At 41.0% G+C, this 22,392-nt stretch overlaps 1 protein-coding gene across 1 annotated transcript; it reads left to right on the top strand.

Moving 5' to 3' along the window:
- Window positions 1-1,696: 1,696 nt before the first annotated feature.
- MBD2 (methyl-CpG binding domain protein 2) lies at window positions 1,697-22,113 on the top strand. Its single transcript, XM_014939748.1, has 6 exons — window positions 1,697-1,855; window positions 7,462-7,599; window positions 17,461-17,551; window positions 18,887-19,064; window positions 21,228-21,368; window positions 21,630-22,113. Exons 1-5 carry the CDS (start codon window positions 1,790-1,792, stop codon window positions 21,355-21,357), a joined length of 603 nt encoding a protein of 200 aa, XP_014795234.1. The 5' UTR covers window positions 1,697-1,789; the 3' UTR covers window positions 21,358-21,368; window positions 21,630-22,113.
- The last annotated feature ends 279 nt before the right edge of the window (window positions 22,114-22,392 follow it).

Below are 22,392 nucleotides of genomic sequence, written 5' to 3'. Positions count from 1 at the left end.
TGTTAATCTCGACTATCTAAAATAAAACTGGTGGTGTGTTTAGCTTGGCTTCTAGTGTAGCTTCAATTCTGGGTTTACGAGAAGTAGATGAGAGTTTTGTGGTGGGATGTGTGGTGGGGTTTTGTGTTTTTTTTTTTACCCTCCCACACCCATCCTCGAGGAGGTTGGCTTCAGATTGTGATCTGTTTTAAGTCTTTTTCTCCCACCCTTTACCTCTTGTTAATTATGTCTTTCCAGATTTCTGGAGTCATTTAAATGACTTTGAAAAACGTTTGGCTTAATTAGCTATTTTTCCCAGAATTCAATACATATTCTTCTGTGGGGAAGTTCTTGCCTCGAGGTGATTTTTTTTTTTTTTAAGTTTAAAAAAAAAAAAACAAAAAACCCAACAACCAAAACCCAAACACTTTGGAAAAGTGAAGAAAACAGTAGTTTTCTGCAGAAAGGAAGCAGAGTGAAAATCTCTCTGAGCCCACTTAACCTTTTGGGTTTCAGTAGTTGGGAGAATTTTGATGCTCGGCTTGTTTTGTTGGATAGAAATTGGCATTAAACCAAGGGACTGTTGCCTTTACCTGATGGGTATTTGCCATTTTTGTTGCCATCTGTACCAAATGGTTGTCACAAACCGGTGTCACAGTCTGAGTTTCACACAGCAGTTCTTGATACTTGATTATTTTTTTTTACTGAGCTTTTTAATCTGGGGGCAGCATCGTTGTCCCTTGCAGTGAAAGGAACTATATGGCTTCTTGTCATTAAGGAGCATATTAGCAATTACTTGCACCCAGGGCAGAAAGTCTACAGGAATCCCCAGTGATGCTGGTGAAAATAGGTAGGGATTAAATGTGTATTTAGTGCAGACAGGGTGTGCAACGTGTGTGACTGTGTTGGGGGATGCTTAAGAGCAAAGTAGAGATGAGGGAACAGAAAGTTCTGTGCTCTAAAGATTAGTAGAAATACTCCTTCCTTAGGAGAACTGGGAATTGGATATTTGCTGATGCCCCTCACAAACATCAGCTGGGAATTTGGGGTCATAATAATTCCAAATGTAGATGATTGAAATAATTTCCCTCCCAAGTTATTTGATTGATTTTGGTGGGATCTCTATACCCAATTGCAGCTTTGGACCTGTCTCGTGTTCTGCACCATCTCGCTTGCTGCTTGCTTGCTTGTTGCTCGGTCCCTTCCCTGGCTTTGCTCGCCCATCGGGGTGAGGGAATAGCTGTGAGATGGCACATCACCTCCAATCCTCCTTCTGCTCATCTGTTTATTTTTTAATGCCTCACTGTTTGAGAGCCGAGAAGGGTTGCTGTTGAGTCCGGGTTGGCCTTAGGCCAGCGAGCGCTTTTAAACCTTGTCTTTTAATTTGTGCAGAGAGGGTCCTGCGTTGGCCACAGTTCTGATATTCAGACTCCTTATATCGGTTAACTGGACTGGAATTCCAGTTTCCCAAGGTGTAGTGTATCCGAGCATCCCAGAGCCTGACAGATAAATTAAATCCCGTGCTGATAATGGGAGCGGATACGCAGAGATTGGGCAGGTTTCCCATCACCCATCAACGCCTCAATGAACGTGCCACATGGAATAAAGATAACAGAGACTTTTTAGCTATCGAACAAGGTATAAAACCTGTTGTAAGAAGTCAAGGTTGTATCCTCTTGTACAACGAAACATACTAAAGTGTTTTCTTCTTTTTAGTCCAAGTGGTAAGAAGTTCAGAAGCAAGCCTCAGTTGGCAAGATACCTGGGAAACACTGTTGATCTCAGCAGTTTTGACTTCAGAACGGGAAAGATGATGCCCAGTAAATTGCAGAAGAACAAACAGAGACTAAGGAATGATTCTCTCAATCAAAATAAGGTTTGTTAGTAAATACTGTGTTTAAGGATATCCTAAGAATTTCCTTTCCTGTAGTTCATTTAGCGATTTCTTTTCTGCTTAAAGCAGCCTGCTTCTAAGATGTACGTGTATGTTTAATTCTCAGTAGTGGTAGAGACGTAAATTTATAAATAGAAGGAATACTCTGCTACTACCAAAGAAATACCAAGGTGAGGTTAAGTATGAATCCAAAGTTTGAGCAATTCAGGAGTTGGCTTGGGACTAAGAATCTCAGTGCTCGTAATCTACCTGAATGCTATTCTTCCAAATGGGAAAAGTTAGGACTGTTGACACCAAGAGATTCTCCTGTGCAAGGCTTCAAATTGCAATGTTCATCTTCCTGTTCTGAGATGAAATAATTCACATTTTTAATGTGCACTACGTGCCAGGAAACTTGTTTTCTGAGGCAAATGCATTTATCTCTCCACCTTAACAAGGCCAGGTGTTTTTTCTGTTTGAGATTGGGCCTTTCTCAATTCATCTGATTGTTTTCTTACTGTCTATTGCTTTTTGAACAACAGTGTATCCTTCTGAATAGCGAAGAAAATGTGTTTAGTCCACTAAAAATAAAAGGCTGAAGCGTGCAGAAGTGAAATAACTGATGTAGCACATAGGGATGTGACAAGGAAATGTATCTGACTCACAGATAATATGTTCCTGGACAAACTTTAGAAACCTCATACAGCAGTTTGAAAGGATTTCTGTAAAAAGCTGCGATGTTTTCTTTTGAAAGTGTTTTATTCTGCAGGGTTTCATAACTTAAGAGTAGTGCATGAAAATACCTCACGAGTTATAGCCATGTCTTGTGCACCGATGGGTTTTCTCATCTGCTGTTTGTCATGCGTGAGCCATGCGTTTCATGCTGGTTTCTTTTTCTTTTAAAGCACATGTTCAAATGATTTTTCTTCCCCCAGACAGGAGGCTGTCAAATAATAGAACATTTTGGGGGGGTAGGCCAAGGAGAGGGTTTGGTTAGGCTTTTTGCATACAGAATTTGGTATTTAAAATCTAGCTGAGTCTGATCTTAGAGTGCGTGAATGTTGCTCACGGTAGTTCTGTTAAAAAAAGAATACAAACAAATGCCTTTTTTAGGGAAATAACATTTATTATATCTAAGTGACTTGAATCTGTAACTCATGAGCTTTCAAGAATTGCTGTGACAGTTAAAAATGAGATTTCAAATTATCCCTGAAGTTTGTATTTTCTTCCACAGCCACTGAAGGAGAATGGTTGTGGCCGTTCTTCTCCTCCACCTGGCAGCTGCCAGACTTGCCCAGGCAAGTTTGTGTATAAACTCACTCATGTTTTATGGGTTGTTTGTTTTTCTACAAACAATTTACCACAAGTGTTTCTAAATTCTTTGGCTCCCCTTATGTTTCAAGGAGGAATATCCAAATACACTCGAGTCTTCTTTCTGGGACGTGTCTGGGCAGTGAGATTTATGCGGCTGGAGGATGCAAATTCTGCCTTGCCATACTTCTAATTTCTCAGATCCTCCTCGTTAGCAGATTAGAGCTCCATGTCACGACTCACATACTAATGCCACCTGGTTTAAAATGGCACCGAGGGATAATTTATGCTAATGAACGCTCTCCATTTTGTGATGTTAATGTACAACAGCGCAAATGACACGGAAATAGTCTTCCAGCAGAATCCTTATCTCCGATCTTAGCCTTGTGCCTTCCTACTGACCTTTCAGCATCGGCAATAAAGGCATATATTTGATAGGTTTATTTACAGTAGAGCCGTAGGAGGAGTTTTCTTTCAGCCTATACTAATCTTACCATTGTTTTCTCTGTAAACCTTTTTACATTTCACTTGCAAATGAAGTTACTTTATTTATATGAAGTGCTTTTGAAGAGATAATGAAATAAGGAATACTACTGAATATGGATCGAGTAGATACAGCATATAAAAATATGCTTATTAATTCTTTCTATTGAAAAGAAAACATAACAGAGAGTATTGGTTAGACATACCGTCTGCTTATAAGTCACTTCTTAATTTAAATGACTTGAAAGGCCTGGAAATACATTGCTGGGTTTTTAAAACATCTTTATGTCCAGGGCACGTCGATGCTTCTGGAAATACATGCCAGTGGACTGAAATTCTTTTCAGTCTTTATGTTGGAGCATAAAATCCTCCTAATGAGTAAAAAACCATTGATATTTTTGCTAGATGGTACATTGCTAGAGTTTCCAGAGTAGGAAGAGGTTTTATTTTGTGACAAAACTCAAGCAGTGGAGAAGCCCATAGCATGCCCAAGTTTTGTAGGTGTGCCTAAAAGTGAGTATTTTAATCACTATCTGAAATGAAGTCATTTGTGCCTGACCATTTGAAATATGTCAATAGTGTCTTTTATCCAGAAAGCTCAAGGGAGCTTCCTGTCCTTCAGGAGAAGGGTTGGTTGTGAGGATCTCTGTTACTTATCTGTATTAGGATGTACTTGAGGCTTTTCCTTTGTCATGAATAAATCTTATGTATGGTTGGCTTATGATTTGGTGTGAAAAAAGAGTTTATTGGAATATGAGTCGGAGCATAAAATCCTCCTAATGAGTAAAAAAACATGGATATTTTTGCTGGCTGGTACATTGCTAGAGTTTCCAGAGTAGGAAGAGGTTTTATTTTGTGACAAAACTCAAGCAGTGGAGAAGCCCATAGCATGCCCAAGTTTTGTAGGTGTGCCTAAAAGTGAGTATTTTAATCACTATCTGAAATGAAGTCATTTGTGCCTGACCATTTGAAATATGTCAATAGTGTCTTTTATCCAGAAAGCTCAAGGGAGCTTCCTGTCCTTCAGGAGAAGGGTTGGTTGTGAGGATCTCTGTTACTTATCTGTATTAGGATGTACTTGAGGCTTTTCCTTTGTCATGAATAAATCTTATGTATGGTTGGCTTATGATTTGGTGTGAAAAAAGAGTTTATTGGAATATGAGTCGCCTCATGTTAAAATGTGATTTTTTTTTTTCCCCCCATACACCTGAAGATCTGCAGGTGCTGGAGATGGGGGAGTTTTGCAAGTTTCTGGGCTAAAGAGTTTATTTCTGTTGTTCAAAACTCCGTGCCGCGAATGAGAGACTGTTTATTTAGGGTGAGATCAGAAAGCCCAGATGTGACTACGGTTAGAAAGGAAATAAAATAGGAAAGTGGTGAGGTTATAATTACAGTACTTAGGAATTGATCTATTCTTAGTATAAACAGTTTATTCTAATGGCTGTTTTATAGTATGTAGCCTTGATAAAAAGCATATGGGATATCTGCCGCTTAAACCTGTATTTCCTGCATAGTTTATAACTCATCAGGGTTTTGCCTTAATTCTGGGGGCCATATCCTTAATGAAGCTGAATTTTCTTAAGTTCTCACGCTGCCTGAAGGAATCTCCCTTTTTATTTTTCGAAGTTTAATGGATTTCTTTTTTAACTTCTCTTTAAGGCCAAAAGGAACCTGTAAATATTTTTCATGAACTTGAAACGAAGACCTTTGTTCTAGAAATGGTTGCTAAACCAGATTTATTTCCCGCATGGCAGATGGCTCTGTAATATTAGTGGTTTTGTCAGTTTTAGTAGCTATTTCACCATTAATACTGATGCTACTGCACAGAATGCCCTGGAGGCACGGACTTCAAAGCGTCAAAAAGTACTTTGAACTTGATGTCACAAGATGAGGGAACGCGAAGCTGGTAGGATGAGCAAGGTCTATCAAGGTTCTGGTGTGAATTAAGTTCCGTGGTGTGAGGAAAGTTCATTGGCAAAATAATCTGGGCAAATGTAAGTACACGCGATTACTGTCTAGCTCTGTTTGATGATTCTGTGCTCATCAGATGCTATAATTATATATGTAAATGTATATTATATATTAAAAAGCCTAACATTAGGTTTACTATCGTCATCATTGATGGGGGGAAAAAAATTGAGGCCATAACCAGTATCCACCAAAGTATCTGAAGGTATTTTTCTAGTGGACTGGGTCTACCTGGGTGAAACATTAGGAGAAGAACGATGTCTAGATTTATTTATAAGTTTAGATTCTGGCTTCTGCTTTGTATAAAAGGGTCTTATGACTTCTGTGCTAATTGAACAGTAATTTCTCTGGTCGGTTAAAACTATGATGTGTCATTGGGCAGAAGAACTCGTGCTCTGTTGCCGTTCGCTCTGGCCATGGAAACCCTGCTCCCAGTTGGGATGGAGCTGGAGGTGGAGATCTCTGAAGATCTGCTGCTTTGCCCGTTGGGAAGCAGTTATATCACCACCCGTGGGGACTAATTAGTTTCTGGCTATAAGTTTATAAAGCAGAAATGATAGATGTGTGAATTTCTTAGGAAAACTTTCACTGGGATTCGTGATTTTAACCTTATTATATTTTAATGAGTTAACTGCTCCCTGGAAATGAAGAAAGGGGACATATAAAATAACAAGGTATATTTAAAGGAGTGATAGGAATCGAGACCTGTGGTCAGAATTGCTGTCTTTGAAAACTGATTTCTACAACTCTTTCAGAATTCACCTGTTTCTCCTGTAGGTCTGGAAAACTGTTTTGGCTGCAGTGTGTAGGGATGTATTTTGGGATGAAGTAGGATGGTTTTCGTGATGAGAATTAATTTCCACGGAGCGCAGAGATGATACTCTGTTGCTGGTTTATAGATCACACAATGTACACCACTTTATACCCAGTTTCTCATCAGCCACCCCCCCTGCAATAACAGAGGTAACGCTAAAATACAGGATATTCTGATGATGAACTACCCTGTCACGTCGCTTTAGCAAAGCTCTAAAAGAGGGATACTTAATCATTTTAAAATAATTTAATCTGAGGTGCATGCAGTGAAGAGAAGGCTTATTGCTTAATAAGCCTATTTTTAATTTCATTTTATACAGATCATTACAGAATATCTATGGTCAGTATTCTAGCTCTTGTCACCTGGAATTCCAGAGCATTTGGCTTTGGAATGATTGATTTTTAAACAAGCACGTGCTCGCTGGTTCTTACAAGAGTCTCATTTATGAAGTCACACAGTCCAAATTGTAAAATCTAAATACGGAGAACTTGAAGATTGAGATTTAATTCCCATTTCTAAACCCGCGAGATCGCGTTTTCTCACAAAATTAGGAGTCTAAATAAATCCTGATGAAAACTCTTTTAGTGTGATCATTGGATAGACTCTAATATCAATGTTCATTGTGTAACTTTTAAGCTGTGATCTCACAGCCAGGTATAAAGCTGCTGAGATCTGAAATATTGCATATTTTCATGAAGCTTTGGAGAGTTCATTTTGACATCTGGTTGGGAAGCTGTCTCTTCAGAATGAACAATTAACATATATGTATATTTTAACAAAAGAAAAGATGGACTTTCAAGCAGTTTGATTCTTCCTAAGAAGGTGAAAATGTGTGGAACCAGTTAAATGTTGTATTTTTTTTTTCTTTACAATGGATGACTACAAAGGTTAGTTAAGGGAAATTTTTACTCCAAAAAAAGCTACCTCCTTTTGCACGTCAGTAGAAGAGGGTGAATCCAACATTAATCTGTGTAATTATTATGTGTAATTTTTGTTAATTAACTTTTTTCTTTTTTCTTTTTTTTTTTAACAGGGAAAACCAGACTTAAATACAACTTTACCGATCAGGCAAACCGCATCAATTTTCAAACAACCGGTCACCAAAGTTACCAATCATCCTAGTAACAAAGTGAGGTCCGATCCCCAGCGAGTGACGGAGCAGCCGCGACAGGTAACGATTCAGCTATTTCCATTCTTACTGCTTGGAAAGTTGAAACAAGCTCAAAATGTGCTACTTCTATAAATACAAACCACAGTATCAGAAACACATCTTATACGAATGGGGCTGACCTGCTGGAGAGCAGCTCTGAGGAAAAAGACCTGGGAGTCCTGGTGGACAACAGGATGCCCATGAGCCAGCAATGGGCCCTTGTGGCCAAGAAGGCCAATGGCATCCTGGGGGGCATCAGGAAGAGTGTGAGCAGCAGGTGGAGGGAGGTCATCCTGCCCCTCTGCTCTGCCCTGGGGAGGCCCCATCTGGAGCACTGGGACCAGTTCTGGGCTCCCCAGTTCCAGAAGGACAGGGAACTGCTGGAGAGGGGACAGCAGAGGGCTACAAAGATGAGGAGGGGCCTGGAGCATCTCTCTGATGAGGAGAGGCTGAGGGACTTGGGTCTTTTGAGTCTGGAGAAGAGAAGACTGAGGGGGGATCTGATCAAGGCCTATAAATACTTGAAGGGTGGGTGTCAGGAGGATAGTCTTTTTTCAGTGGTGCCCAGGGACAGGACAAGGGGAAATGGGCACAAACTTGAACATGGGAAGTTCTATCTCAACATGAGGAGGAACTTCTTTGCTGTGAGGGTGTCAGAGCCCTGGCAGAGGCTGCCCAGAGAGGTGGTGGAGTCTCCTTCTCTGGAGACATTCCAACCCCACCTGGGCACGTTCCTGTGCAACGTGCTCTGGGTGGACCTGCTTTTGGCAGGGGGTTGGACTAGATGATCTCCAGAGGTCCCTTCCAACCCCATAGCATTCTGTGTTTCTCTGAATTCTCCTTTAGCTGCTTTTCTTTACATCAATTACAGGTTCACACAACGTTGTTTGTTGTTTTTGGTTTTTTTTTATGGGGAGGAGGGAGATGAGAAGAAACAGAATTTTTAACAGAAAAGTTAATGAACGAGTGATCAGCTGCATAATGTAGTGTATATTGGCCAGAGGTATTGTTTTCAAGTCTGCCTTGTATTTTTTGAGTCCTAGCATTACTACCATCAAATTGAAACACCTTATTCTGTCTTAGGAGTGCAGAGTGAGAAGAAAATGCAGAGGCATGTTCAAATTTTTTGTACACTGTATGTCGCTTTTACTCACATTTCCTTTGAAACTCAAGAATTAAGATCCATTTTCTTACTGTTCCTGTGTCTTTGGGTTTATTTCCCTCACAGAGTCCACTGATAAACCAGTGTAAGAAAAGGAATCCTACAAGATTGCTACAAGCTGTCTCTAATATTGCACTCTCAAACATCTTGAATGCTGCTCTTGCAAGAAATGGCATGAGGAATTTAGACTCTGCATCCTCTAAATTCAGGTGAGAAAGAAAAAGAAGAAATACCAAGCCATATCGGATCTTCTTGTTGAGATGTCTTTTAGCAAGACTTGAAGGCCTCAGCTAACCTCGCTGTTGGTCCCGTGAAGTTCAGCGGGGGCCGTGTAAGTCTATCACGTTCAGATCTGAAAAGATGCATAACTGCATGTGTCTGTTGACTCTCTTCCCATTCTTTGGATGTTCCTTTTGAACGGTTGTGACTCTGTGTGTCAGGAATTTCCTTTTGGTCCTGTCTGTGGAAGAAGTAATAATCCCCAAAGATGCGAAAGTTACAGCACCTTTGGTGCAAGAGAACTGGATGTCTGGCAGTTCGTATCTTGATGGATCCCAAGCCCTTCCATGCTCACCTCTTTCCTCCCTCTTTTTTTTCTTCCAGGATCTTTTCCTTCAAGTACATAGCGGCTGAAATCTTTGGGAATGCATCTCTTGTCTTTTGAGAGTGAGAATTTGCAGAGTAGGCAATTTTTAAACATACCCAAGTTAAATCTTTGCCTCCTTAAAATAGGTTCTAACGGATTGAGCTATAGGAAGGTCTTCAAGAAATCATCATCTGCTGATCACTGTGTCAGCATTCTTTGTCCATCAAATTCCTGTCTCCTTGCATCTTTGGAGAAGGTCACTTTAAACACTCTTCTCATCCTGTGTTGCCATATTTCAGTTGGAAGAAATGCTAGCTCTCTTCACATTGAATGTGGAACAGTTAATTTCACATTTCCAATAGCAAAGCAAACCTTGGTTTGTGTTTCTCTTGCTTTTCTCCAAGCTAGAATGCTGCTTGAGCTGTTTTCTGAGTAGTGATGATTGACAGAGGTGGGAGACTTGGGAAAAGGAGAGAAGAGATTGTCACAGTTGTTTTTACAGGAAATTTGAGTGAGTTTTCAGTAAAATTTTCATTAGAAAAATCTGGAACAAAGCAATTTAATGTAGGTTGCATGCTGTCAGTTGCTGGAGAATCTTCAGGAAATTGACAGCTTTCATAAACAATTTCCAGTGATCTATCTGGTTTCTTTACACACAGATTTCCATCATACAATTACTGATACCTTTTTGGCATTGGTAATCAAAAGTATGGAGGAACTCCAGTCATTGATCATGTGTGCACCGTTCATATACACATATATATTTGTCACTTGAGATATAATTGTTGGACAAACTCAATCTCACAAATGTATTTGAATTATCTCCCCCTCCAGATAAAGCCTGTATTTCCCTTACATAAATAACCCTACGTGTGTCACTGCCTTTGAATTATCTCCCCCTCCAGATAAAGCCTATATTTCCCTTAGATAAATAATCCCTACATGTGTCACTGCTTTCTCCTTCTCTCACACTCAGATGTGCAAACGTTCCTGTACATAGACTGGAAATATATCAGTGTTGGATATTCAAGTGAATGCTGAAACACTGATTACATGGTCTATTTGTATATAAATCTTACTCAGGTACATCTTCCAATGTCATTCCTCCCTGTTTCTTCAATCCTTGGCCCAAATCCCTTAAGGGATTTTTGCTTCTGTAGTTCTAAATACCCGTCTCTGAAAGCTTTATCCGCTTCTATCTGTTGTATTTCCCTTTTCCAAGGACAATCTAAGCAGAATTCCCTGAAAATTCTTCTTTGGCCTGAGTAGTGGAGTTCCTTTGGCAGTCAGTAGGGTTTTTTCATGACCTGGGAGTGAGAAGAACATGCTTATTGGTGTTGGCAGGGAAGATATTTGGCAGCAGTTCTTCTTGAAGCAGTGAAACCCTGTGGTAGTTCTTGGAAAGATAAACTAATAACAGCTTGCCTATGATCTTCCTGTAGGTAAATCTGTCAATTAGAGCAACAGATCTTTGTGGCAACTGCTGGTTCCATATATTCCTGCTAGTTTGTTGCCTTTTTCAATCAACAGTTCTGCAAGACAGCATCTTAAAGCCACTCAAAGCCTTTCTTAAAGGTTTTATAGATTCTCAGAGTGGAGAACTTCACCCAAGAGAAGATGGAAATGTTCTGGAGAATCCTGGAAGTAGGTAGTGTCAGAATTTGAGCTGTGTGTGCTCTGAAGGGTCTTCTGGTACTCATGAGACTGCTCTTAACTATTGTTCTTCTTCCTTTATGTGGCTTTTATTCAAATAGGAGTCAATCCATGAAGATTTCTCTAAATCTTCATATCTAATCAAACGATAGGAGTATCTCTAAGTTCCTAAATAGCAAATCTCATCATCTCAAATGCAGTTTTCTTCAAAGTGCTTAAACGTCTCCACCTGCTCAAAATATTTTAGCTCTCCATAAGCTTAATTAAGATCCATTTTCTTACTGTTCCTGTGGCTTTGGGGTTATTTCCCTTGCAGAGTCCACTGATAAACCAGTGCAAGAAAAGGAATCCTACAAGTTTGCTACTTCTCCACCTGCTCAAAATATTTTAGCTCTCCATAAGCTTAATTAAGATCCATTTTCTTACTGTTCCTGTGGCTTTGGGGTTATTTCCCTTGCAGAGTCCACTGATAAACCAGTGCAAGAAAAGGAATCCTACAAGTTTGCTACTGGGCCCTACAAGATGAAAAAACAACCCCAAACCCCTTGTTGTACCTTCCTCTCCACTTAAACTTAGTACGTTTTGATAAGATATGATACATTCTTGGATGAATTTAAGCATAATGGTTTGGATTTTAAGAAGTCAGGTTAGCATTGCTGAAATTGAAACTGGAATCGAGGATGAATCAAAAAATCATGCAACTCTGTCATCTTCCTCTTAGGTGGTGGTGAGCACTGTCTTCAAATCACTTGGCTTTTTTTCTCCCTCCTTCCTATTTAACAAAAAGGCCACTAGATGTAGCAGTACTTCAGAACACCTTAATGCTTCTCTTCTGCTTCTGGATTTGAGTATTCCTCAATGAGAAGAGGGAATGGGAAGCAGAGGAAGTCCCGTAACTATCTGAAACTCTTATAGGCAATAAACCTTTTACTTAATCACTTAAACTGGAGTCATTGCCTGTCAGGTGTTGTGTACCTAACTGGATCGACTGGAATGGTGCTGCAAATCAAACTTCTTTCTTACACATCACTGCCCCTTGTACCTCAGTGCCTCCAAAAGGTCCAGGTCTGTGTCCTACGTAGAGCACTTACCCACTTCCTCGTGTGTCAGAGCTTCTTGGCTCACGCTGTTCCACGCTCTTTGACATTTTACAGGGTAAATACGAAGCTCATTCATTTCTCTCTGTGCCCCAAGTGTATCTGAGGAATTGCTTTGACTCCCGAGGACCCCGCCAATCACTACTTAATTCTGATGTAGGCTCTTGGTTGTGGTGGTAGAGATATTTGAAGCCATCCTGTGACAAATAACATTCCATGAACATACCTCAAGCAGTTAAAAGAAGGCCATCCTTCTCTTCAAAGCTCATTTGGAGAGAAATCAGGTAGTCAGCTAGTATTACATGATCTGATTCCTCAATTCTGTGGCCGACAACCACCTTTAAAAACCACCCTAGGATAAATCTGAGGCTATTTTCCTTTTAAAACCACCTTAGGATAAACCTGCTGTATTTACTTATAACATCATCTATCTGGAGGCCAGAAGTACTCTTTAAAATTGATTTGAAAGTCTCTTTTATACTTACTGTCATATATATTTGCAGTGGATTGTATTGTAATGGATTATTGAACAGGATTATATATGAAAAATTAAATCTGACCATAGTCATTTTTTGCCATAAGATATATGCAGCCTAAAAAGCCTAATTTATGAGAAAAATTGCAGGATGTCGTTTTATGTATGTCTTCTTGTGAGCACTTCTGAAGAAGAAAGACATATTTAGCTCTTAGCACTTCGTATTTTGTCAAATAGATGTGATTTTTCTTTCCTGTGGATGAGCTTAAAGGATTGGGTTGGAAAACTCCAGCTTCTTGGTTCATATCTGTTAGAATTATGAAAAAGAGGGTTGGAAGGAACCTATTGAGATTAAGCTTCATCTCCCTCTCCCAGGCAACTAAAGGAACAGTGACATTTTGATTGGCAATTACGGATGCAGCAGAGTTGAGTAACTGGATATAAAAAGGGGAAAGAAGTTTTCCTGGTTTCTGGAGAAATTCTCATTCCTTTTAAATTCTTCCATGTAGCCTTTGCAAAGACCTCTCTTCAATCATATTTCTTTTTCTTCTTTTAACTGCCTGCAATGTCGATCACTTGAGCAGTTTCCCAAATGGTAACTGACATTCTGCTCTCATTTAGCCTTCAAAACACATTTTAAAACATAACAAAATTTACAACAATACAACAATAGCAAAGGTTGTCTGTGTCTGCAGTACAGTATAGATACGTTGACTATATTTTGTGTAGACATGTATAAATAAGAACTTAGGCACTTTTTTTGACCTGGACAGGCTGGAGAGGTGGGCCCGTGCAAACCTCATGATGTTCAACCAAGCCAAGTGCAGGGTCCTGCACCTGGGACGTGGCAACCCCAGGTACAAATACAGGTTGGATGGAGAATGGCTGGAGAGCAGCCCTGAGGAGAAGGACTTGGGGGTGTTGGTGGATGAGAAGTTCAACATGAGCCGGCAACGTGGGCTGGCAGCCCAGAAAGCCAACCCCATCCTGGGCTGCATCAAAAGAAGCGTGGCCAGAAGGTCACAGGAGGTGATTCTACCCCTCTGCTCTCATGAGACCCCACCTGGAGCACTGTGTCCAGCTTTGGAATCCTCAGTACAGGAAAGACATGGACCTGTTCGAATGGGTCCAGTGGAGGGCCACAAAGATGATCAGAGGGCTGGAGCACCTCTGGTGTGAGGACAGGCTGAGAGAGTTGGGGTTCTTCAGCCTGGAGAAGAGAAGACTCCAGGGAGATCTTATAATGGCCCTCCAGTTCCTGAAAGGGGCCTACAGGAGAGGTGGGAAGAGACTCTTGATAAGGGGAGTGGAGCCATAGGATGAGGAGGAATGGTTTTAAATTGAAAGAGGGGAGATTGAGATGAGATCTGGGGAAGAATTTCTTTGGTGTGAGGGTGGTGAGAGCCTGGCCCAGGTTGCCCAAAGAAGCTGTGGCTGCCCCATCCCTGGAGGGGTTCAAGGCCAGGTTGGAGGGGGCTTGGAGCAACCTGCTCTGGTGGGAGGTGTCTGGGGGTGGAACTTGATGGTCTTTAAGGTCCCTTCCAACCCAGACCATTCTATGATTCTTTTAAAAGTGACAGAATTGGAATGGATTCCTTTCCAGCAAATAATTTCCTTTAGGCTTCCATTGCTTGAGCAATTGCAAATAGACTTTTCTTTACTCAAGGAAGAGGAGTAGCTCCTAATATATTTGTTTTTAGTGGTTCTTTCAATAAAGGGCCTAAACTATCATTTCTTTGTTTTCCGACTGAGAAATAAGAGTTCCTTAGGAGACTGTGTTTTTACAGAGATTACGGGTTAAGATTATAATTCGCCATTGGTCGCAAAGAGCTTTTCTTGGACAAGAAACAATTCTGGAGGAAGCAATATTTTCTAATTCTCCAAACAAAGAACTTGGGAAGCCCAGCTGGTAGCGCGGCTCTGCCGTTACGGAGCTGCAGAACAACAAGGAAGTGGAAAATCCTGCTCCACCCTGGGGACCTTGGCGCTGTGTTCCTCTGCCACAGGAAAAAAAAGCCACCAGGGTTGCCCTTAGGACAGTAAGTTTGAGCGATAAGGGATACGTTTCTTGCTCGGCAGGAGGATATTGCGTAAGAGGTCGCTTTTGGCATCATGCATATTGATTAATTTTCTAGGAAATGGAGCGCTTGGCTGCTGGGTCTTCCTGAATCTAGAGTGCTCAGGCAATAAAGGACCTGGGTTTAGGCTTTTTTCAACTGCTACGTCAAGCAAAGCTGCAATAAAGCCATTTTTCATCCTCTGACAGGATGAATACCTCAAAGCTGCAATAAAGCCATTTTTCATCCTCCAACAGGATGAACACCCATAACTGACTGATGAATCCTCAGAATTTTGCATTAGTAATGAAATATCGCATCGTAACAATGATGAATCTCGAAATCCGGTTCTTCTCTCGTTCCTTCCTCATTACTGGTCCCATCAGGATCCTCATTACTGAATAACAGGGGCTCACATTTGCTAATGCTTCTCTCCTGGAGGTACGAATCTTGCTTTTCTGGCCATAGTGCTGCACTCTCAGCAGGAGGAAGGAAAGATCATCTCTTTCCTTCATATCAACCTGCCCTGCGCTTTGGGGTTTACGATGCTCTCCAGGGAACTCAAGCTGGGAAAAGCCCAGAATCTGGATAATTCACTCCATTTTCCAAGGAAACCTCTAACTGTGCTGTGATGTAAGGTTGCTATGCAGAAGGTGACCTCTGGTGCTGGCAGTCAGTTATTGGAGTGACTCTATCTGGAGATGCTTGTGCGATTTGAGGGGCCGTTGCTTGTTTTATGAAGTCCAAGTGGCTTTGGGCAGGAGACAAATGCCACGGGGACGCTCTGCCAGGGTCATGGTCTATGGATCCTGATGCCTAACTTAAACTAGATGGGATTTTTTACCAATTGCTCCTAATTTTGATGCCTGTTTCTCCCCTTAGTGGAGCACAAAGCCTGTGAACCTGAGTTTTATTTTCTTTTCTTCTATTCCCACTCTCACTAATGATGAGAGGGTGGCAAGTTAAATAATGAAAACTATTTTTAGGGCTGTAACCTCGGAGATACTCCCTGCATCAAGACTTTAGTGATCTTTTTCAGTTACTTGAATGCATTTCTGTGGAATGGGTGCATCTTCATCATGTAAGTGGTGAAACAGAAAGGCTTTTTCTGAATTTGTATCAACTTCCTTCCCTCACTTTCTCCCTTAATTCCTGGAGCTGATAGGGAAATAAATTGTCCAGGTCTGGTTCAGCACAATTTTCAGGAGAAGATACAGGGGTTCAGAGAAGAAGGGGTTCAGAAGAATCAAAAGCCAGCAATATTTGATTGAATTTAGCGATGTATTTCCTGCTGTAGACCCAATTAATTTTATCCTGCATAAACAGAGGCTGTTCTTGCGTTTCGCTGCAGCGGATGAAAACACAGCTTGGATTTGGACTTGGTGGGTCCTTTGTTTCTCTTTAAAAGGCGATAAAATGCTGAAGGGGAACAAAGGGTGAATTCTTTTAACAGTGGAAAACATGAATAAGCTTCGTAGAGACTTTATCAAGATGGGAAGCTGACCCAGTGATGAAATACTGAATGGATAGGATTTCACTTTGACTTTGTTTATGTGGATCCTAATATTCCTTTTAGAATTTGGCTAGTGAGTTGCTGGGGTTGCCTTTGTAACAAGGATTTCTTTAGAGTTGTAGAGAGCTTTAAGGTCCTACAAGGCATCTGGGGCACTTTCTTGGGGTGGGGGCTTGGCAACAGTGGTAAAGAACAGGAGTGAATGACTGGAGGTGCTAAATATTTAACATTTAACAAGATAATAGAGGTGCCGTGATACTCAGCCAGCCATGAGGCTCAAACCTGTGTTGAGATGTTGCAAACAACCACTAGTTCTGAGCAAGGAGTCGGTTTAGAGGAAGCATTTGACGTTTAAGTGGCTCTAATAAAATAAGACACAAGTGGCAACAGGTATTTTCCAAAAGCTGTCAAATCACAGAGATGTCAAGAAGGTGTGAGATGTGATTTACAAAAATCTAAAGAGATTTTTGTACCACCAAGCTGATCCTAGGTGGGTTTTCTAAGCCACTTTGGATCTAAACTCGGTTACAAATGCCTCCTATGGTCCAGAGAAGAGTTCTAAAATAAGTAGATCTCTATAAAATAGCATAGTGATCTCTCAGACATTTCTTCTCCCTCCCTTATATCCTGCAGAAAACCCAAACTACTTCGGAATGCCCTTTCTCCAGGAAATTGCATAGCTACCTTCTTGCTTATTAAGATTGTTAAATGTTGCTTCCCGTGGAATGGAAATCAGCTTTTGAACTGGCTTTCATCACTGTCTTGCTCAATAGAAAAGGCCCATTTTAAAGAATAGATGTGGCTGATCTCCAGCCCAGAACTTCAGGATGAATCATCGGACCAGTGAGACGGGAGTGAGCGGGAAAATCCGGATCATCAAACAAAAATCTCTTGGGTCAAGAAACTAGGAGAAAGGGAAACATGTTCCCAGCTCATAAACAAGGGGATAGAAAGTAAATTAAAGGATTTTATTCTGTTTCCAGATAAGGTGAGAGATCTAGGGGGTGTCAGAAAGGGCCAGGTGATGGAGCCAGCACAGTTCTGAAGTGTCATAGCTGCTGATTGACGTCGGGCAGAGCCATTTCCAGTGTCTCAACACACGGATAATTCCATACAAACATGTTCCCCATGACTAAAATTCCATCACCAGATGGGATATTACCTTTTTGGTAGCTTCTGTGACTATTAGGTTGATTATTTTATATGCTGCTGGGCACTCTCTGCCTTTTATTGTCCTGATGCTGCTTTGATGGTGAATACTATTTATTTCCATGAGCTGATTTAGGGTGGTTTTTTTAATTATTGTTTCTAATGAGCAATCTTCCTTTCTCTTTTCCAGCTTTTCTGGGAGAAGAGGCTACAAGGTCTCAGCGCGTCGGACGTCAGCGAACAAATCATAAAATCCATGGAGCTACCTAAAGGTCTCCAAGGTATTGTCTTCACTTACTGCAGTTGCTTCAGATCCACCAAGTTAGTTGTGCTTAAAAAGGACAGAGTTTTTGATGCTCTTTACAGTTGGATTAAGTAAACTTCTTGCTGACAAAATACCTCAGTTGCCCAAACTGTGCTTATTTTTAGTTCATTTATGTAGTTAATATAAACCGCACTTCAGAACCGCACTCTTATTGGCGAAAGTTGAGCTAAAATATGTTCAAGTCATAGTTCAAAATTAATAACTTTGTTCCACTGCTTGGGAGATTGTTTTTTCTCAGGAATTTGAGTGTTGTAAAAATCTCCACTGTTTATTTTTCAGAATTAATTTAGTACTTTGTAGCACTAAAGCAAAGGCTGTGCTGGTGCAGATTAATACTGTGAAGCTGCAAAGGAACTATTTCAATATGCGACTGATGAATTTATGATGTGATCATCTTTATTAAAAAATTGATGATGTTGTAATTGCTAGTGTAAGCAAATAACCTTGCCAATTTTAGAAATGAGATGCCTTTATTACAAAGCCATTTGTAAGGACTTGCATTTAACTCTTTAGATGATACAGCCACGTATCCAGTGGCGATCATATCATAGAATCATAGAATTTTCTAGGTTGGAAGGGACCTTTGAGATGATCTAGTCCAACCGTCAACCTAACTCTGATAAAAACCATCACTAAACCATGTCTCTAAGCACTATATCAACCCATCTTTTAAATACCTCCAGGGATGATGCCTCAACCACTTCCCTGGGCAGCCCATTCCAAGGCTTAATAACCCTTTCAGTGGCAAAAATTTTCCTAATATCCAGCCTGAACCTCCCCTGGGGCAACTTGAGGCCATTTCCTCTTGTCCTATTGCTTGTTACCTGGGAGAAGAGACCGACCCGCCTTGGCTACACCCTCCTTTCAGGGAGTTGGAGAGAGTGAGGAGGTCTCCCCTCAGTCTCATTTGCTCCAGGCTGAACACCCCCAGCTCCCTCAGCCGCTCCTCACAAGACTTGTGCTCCAGACCCCTCACCAGCTCTGTTGCCCTTCTCTGGACCTGCTCCAGCCCCTTAATCTCTATTTTGTTGTAAGGGCCCCAAAACTGGACACAGCCCTCGAGATGGGGCCTCACCAGTGCCCAGTACAGGGGAACCATCACCTCCCAAGTCCTACTCCCCATACAGGCCAGGATGCTGGTGGCCACCTTGGCCACCTGGGCACACTGCTGGCTCCTGTTCAGCCAACGGTCAACCATGAGTGTACGTTACTTTATGAACTGAGGAGAGCTCTGCCACTGGAATTTGCGTATGAAATACGAATGGTAACGATTTAATTCCCTTTATTTTAGGAGTTGGCCCAGGTAACAACGACGACACCCTGTTATCGGCTGTCGCCAGCGCTTTGCACACCAGTTCGGCGCCCATCACGGGGCAGCTCTCTGCGGCCGTGGAGAAGAACCCGGCCGTCTGGCTTAATACATCTCAGCCCCTCTGCAAAGCTTTCATAGTCACGGACGATGACATTAGGTAAGTTCTAGAAAGCTTTTCTTCAGGAAAAAAAAAAACAAAAAGCAAGTTCAATTCGATTCCTTCCTGGCTCAGCGCAGTCTTGGAGATAAGTGAAGAGATGTGTGAAGCTGTTTCTTGTACCTGTCAATTAGTAACTTGAAAAAATGAAAACCTGGGGTTTTTTTCCTTTGTGGTCAAAACAGTATTATAAAATATTCACAAAGGTGTGAGTCATAATCCACATTTTCTTTCCCAAGAGAGTGCCCTAAACATTAAGCTAAAGCCATCAGTACTGACTTCTTAGCTTTTTTCCTTCCCATTTGTGATTTGGTCAAGTTAATTTGTTGATCTCAGTTAAAAAATTAAATCATTTCAACAAAGGAGAATAAGAATATTCCCCTATAGCATATTGCTTTGCAGCTAAAAAGTGGGAGATTAGGATATGATGGGAAGAACAGAGACAGATCTATTCACATATGGGCAAAGATTTTGATTTTTTAATAGCTGCGTCGTTAATTTTCTTTTCAGAGAAAGTACCCAAAAAAAGATGAGTCTAAAAGTAGGGCCTTCAGCACTGAATTTCGAGATTAGGACTGAGTGAAGACAGAGATTTCTTGTTGTGTTGACTAATTGCTGGAGTGTCCAGGATATGGTGGACAATCCTGTCATCTATGTTTTTTTAGCATTGCTTAACGTCAATCAACACGTGGGATGAAAATCGCATTTAGTATCACACTTTTGGTTAAATTCTAGAAGTTAGAAATTCCCTTTTCATACTGGTTGTGCAAAGACACAAACGTTTTTTCATTTTAAAACCATCCAGAAACAACACTGGGTGAAGAAGCAGTATCGGAGTATGATATTCCTGGTCGTGTAACAGTGGCAAAACTCTTTCTTAATCAGAGTAAAAAGCAAAATTTCCTCTTTTGGTTCAGCACAATCACTGGAAAAACATTCAATAACCTCCTGTAAGTGTGTGGTTAAGAAACAACTGTGTTTCCTTATCACTAGGGACGAGTACCTATCTTTTTTTGCTCAGTTGTGGGTTATACCTTCTTAATGCTCAAAGGGAAAGGTAAGTCTGGAAAATGAGTAGGATGTGAGTCCTGGTGGTTTTTCCATCCAAATCTTAGCCTCCAGAGACTAGAATTCCCTCTTTACTGTGTTGTCCCCTACTGAGTCTGTGAGAATTCATCTGGAGACTTCCCTGACCGGCACCTCATTGTGTTCTTCGCAACTGTGCTCTTGAGTTGCCTCCATTTTCCACCAAAGGCCAAGAGTGAGATCCTTTGTGTCTCTGCTTCAACCAGCGTCTCTCTTCTGGGGTCAAAACAAAAAAATAGCTAGATTAGTTTTTTCCAGTTGGATGAAGTTTTTCCAATATATTCTCAAGTTCAGACTCCCAGCTCTGTTCTGCTTCATAGTCCAGCCTGTCAGTCTTTTCAAGTGTCTCTCTCTTTAGAGGGATTTTTCTAAAGCTGTGAGTTTTCAGGGGATTTCTTTTCCTGAAGCATGTAACTCTGAAAATCCCTTCACACGCATCGTGTGGGAGTTGGAATTGGTTCTTTGAGCACTTGGAAACCCACCCAGTGCCTCACCATCCTGTAAAGGTGCTCCTTTATACTGGGTAAGAGGGAGGTCACCTCAGATCTCCTTCACGATGCTCCTGACGGAAACCTCCTTGTCAGTCACCTACCCTAAAATTTCTCTACCCCCCCAAAATAAAAGGAAAAAAAAGTCAGTCTGACAAAAATAACCGGGTGGGATATTGCACCATTAACTCTCTGCTTGGTCTTTTCAAGTAGCTCATCTGCGAGTGGAAGATCTTATGTCACATCGAGCAACCTGGTCTGGTGGGAGGTGTCCCTGCCCATGGCAGAGGGTTTGGAACTTGATGATCTTTAAGGTCCCTTCCAACCCAAACCATTCTATGGTTCTGATTCAGTGCCCTTAATAATACACTTTAAATTTTGGTCAGCCCTAGAGGGATCAGGCAGTTGGACCAGATAGTCCTTGTGGGTCGCTTCCAACTGAAAATACTCAATTATATTCTGTTCTAAGTTAAAATAAGAGTTGAGGAACCAGTCCCAAGCTGTTGTTTATGCAACTATTATGCCCCCAGCCTACTCCTATACACAAAGGAGTGACATTTCTGCCCCTTCTTCTCTTCTCTCCCTTCAGGAAACAAGAAGAGCGGGTGCAACAAGTGCGTAAGAAACTGGAGGAAGCACTAATGGCAGACATTCTGTCACGAGCAGCTGATACGACAAAAGATATAGATGTAGAAATGGATAACGGAGATGAAGCATAAAAAGAAATCAGGTGAGTTGGAGATAGATTTGAACGTCCTCACATTAAATGCTACAAAGATCTGGAGACATTCCAACCCCACCTGGACACGTTCCTGTGCAACTTGCTCTGGGTGACCCTGCTTTGGCAGGGGGTTGGACTAGATGATCTCCAGAGGTCCCTTCCAACCTTGTATCATTCTGTGATTCTCAAAAGGATGCAACCACCAGCCTTTACTATTTCCAAAAGGGCTTATTTTTGTTTGTTTTTTTTCTTTTTTTTCCTCTTTTACAGGTACTTTTAACTGACTTATCCCAGGAGGAACTTCGTAAAAAAAACAGAGGCACTTTCTCCTTCGGTCTTTCGTTATAAGAAGAAACGGACCCATGCACATTTATATAGCTTTCTAATAGCATTAAAACCAATGCCTTTTTTAGACTCCTATTTTTTGATGTATATATCTTATTTGAAAAGCAACTTTATTTTGTGTCCTATGACTTAAAGTCCTTTTTTAAGTATCGAACGTTACCCTTAATCTAAAGCTGAGCTTTTGATGCCAGGTTGCAAACCTACTGGAATTATATTGCCTGTACTAAATATTTGTTTTTCCTGTGGTTTTTGGTAAGGACGGATCAGGAGAACAGAATGATTTCCCAATTAAAGATTATTGTGACTCTGTATATAAAACAGATTTTTATACCTAGGGGTGAAAACACCTGTACATTCTTCCGTCATCACTGTAAAGATAAATAAATGATTATATTCCAAGCAAATTGAAGTTGCTTCTTTCCGTTTATAATTGGGAATGAACGGGGACGTGAGTGACTTCTCTTGTGCAGTCTCATTTTAGGGGAGAAGATGCCAGGAGGTGACTCATCACACGGCTGTACGGTAAAGTGCAATAAAACCAGCGCAGAAGCTGCTCTCAAAGGCTGTTTGAGCTCCACTGAAATGTTGTTTTATTTGTTACTGATGTCTCTTATTAATTTTTTTAGTGATTAACCACTGAAGGTAGCTGAAAAGCCTCAGGGGAAGAAAATGCTTCTCTCTCTTTTTT

Source organism: Calidris pugnax, unplaced genomic scaffold (genome assembly GCF_001431845.1).
Source record: "Calidris pugnax isolate Ruff unplaced genomic scaffold, ASM143184v1 scaffold79, whole genome shotgun sequence".
Classification (NCBI taxonomy): Eukaryota; Metazoa; Chordata; class Aves; order Charadriiformes; family Scolopacidae; genus Calidris; species Calidris pugnax.
The sequence above is the reverse complement of the archived record's forward strand: the minus strand, read 5'-3'. Positions and strand labels throughout refer to the sequence as shown.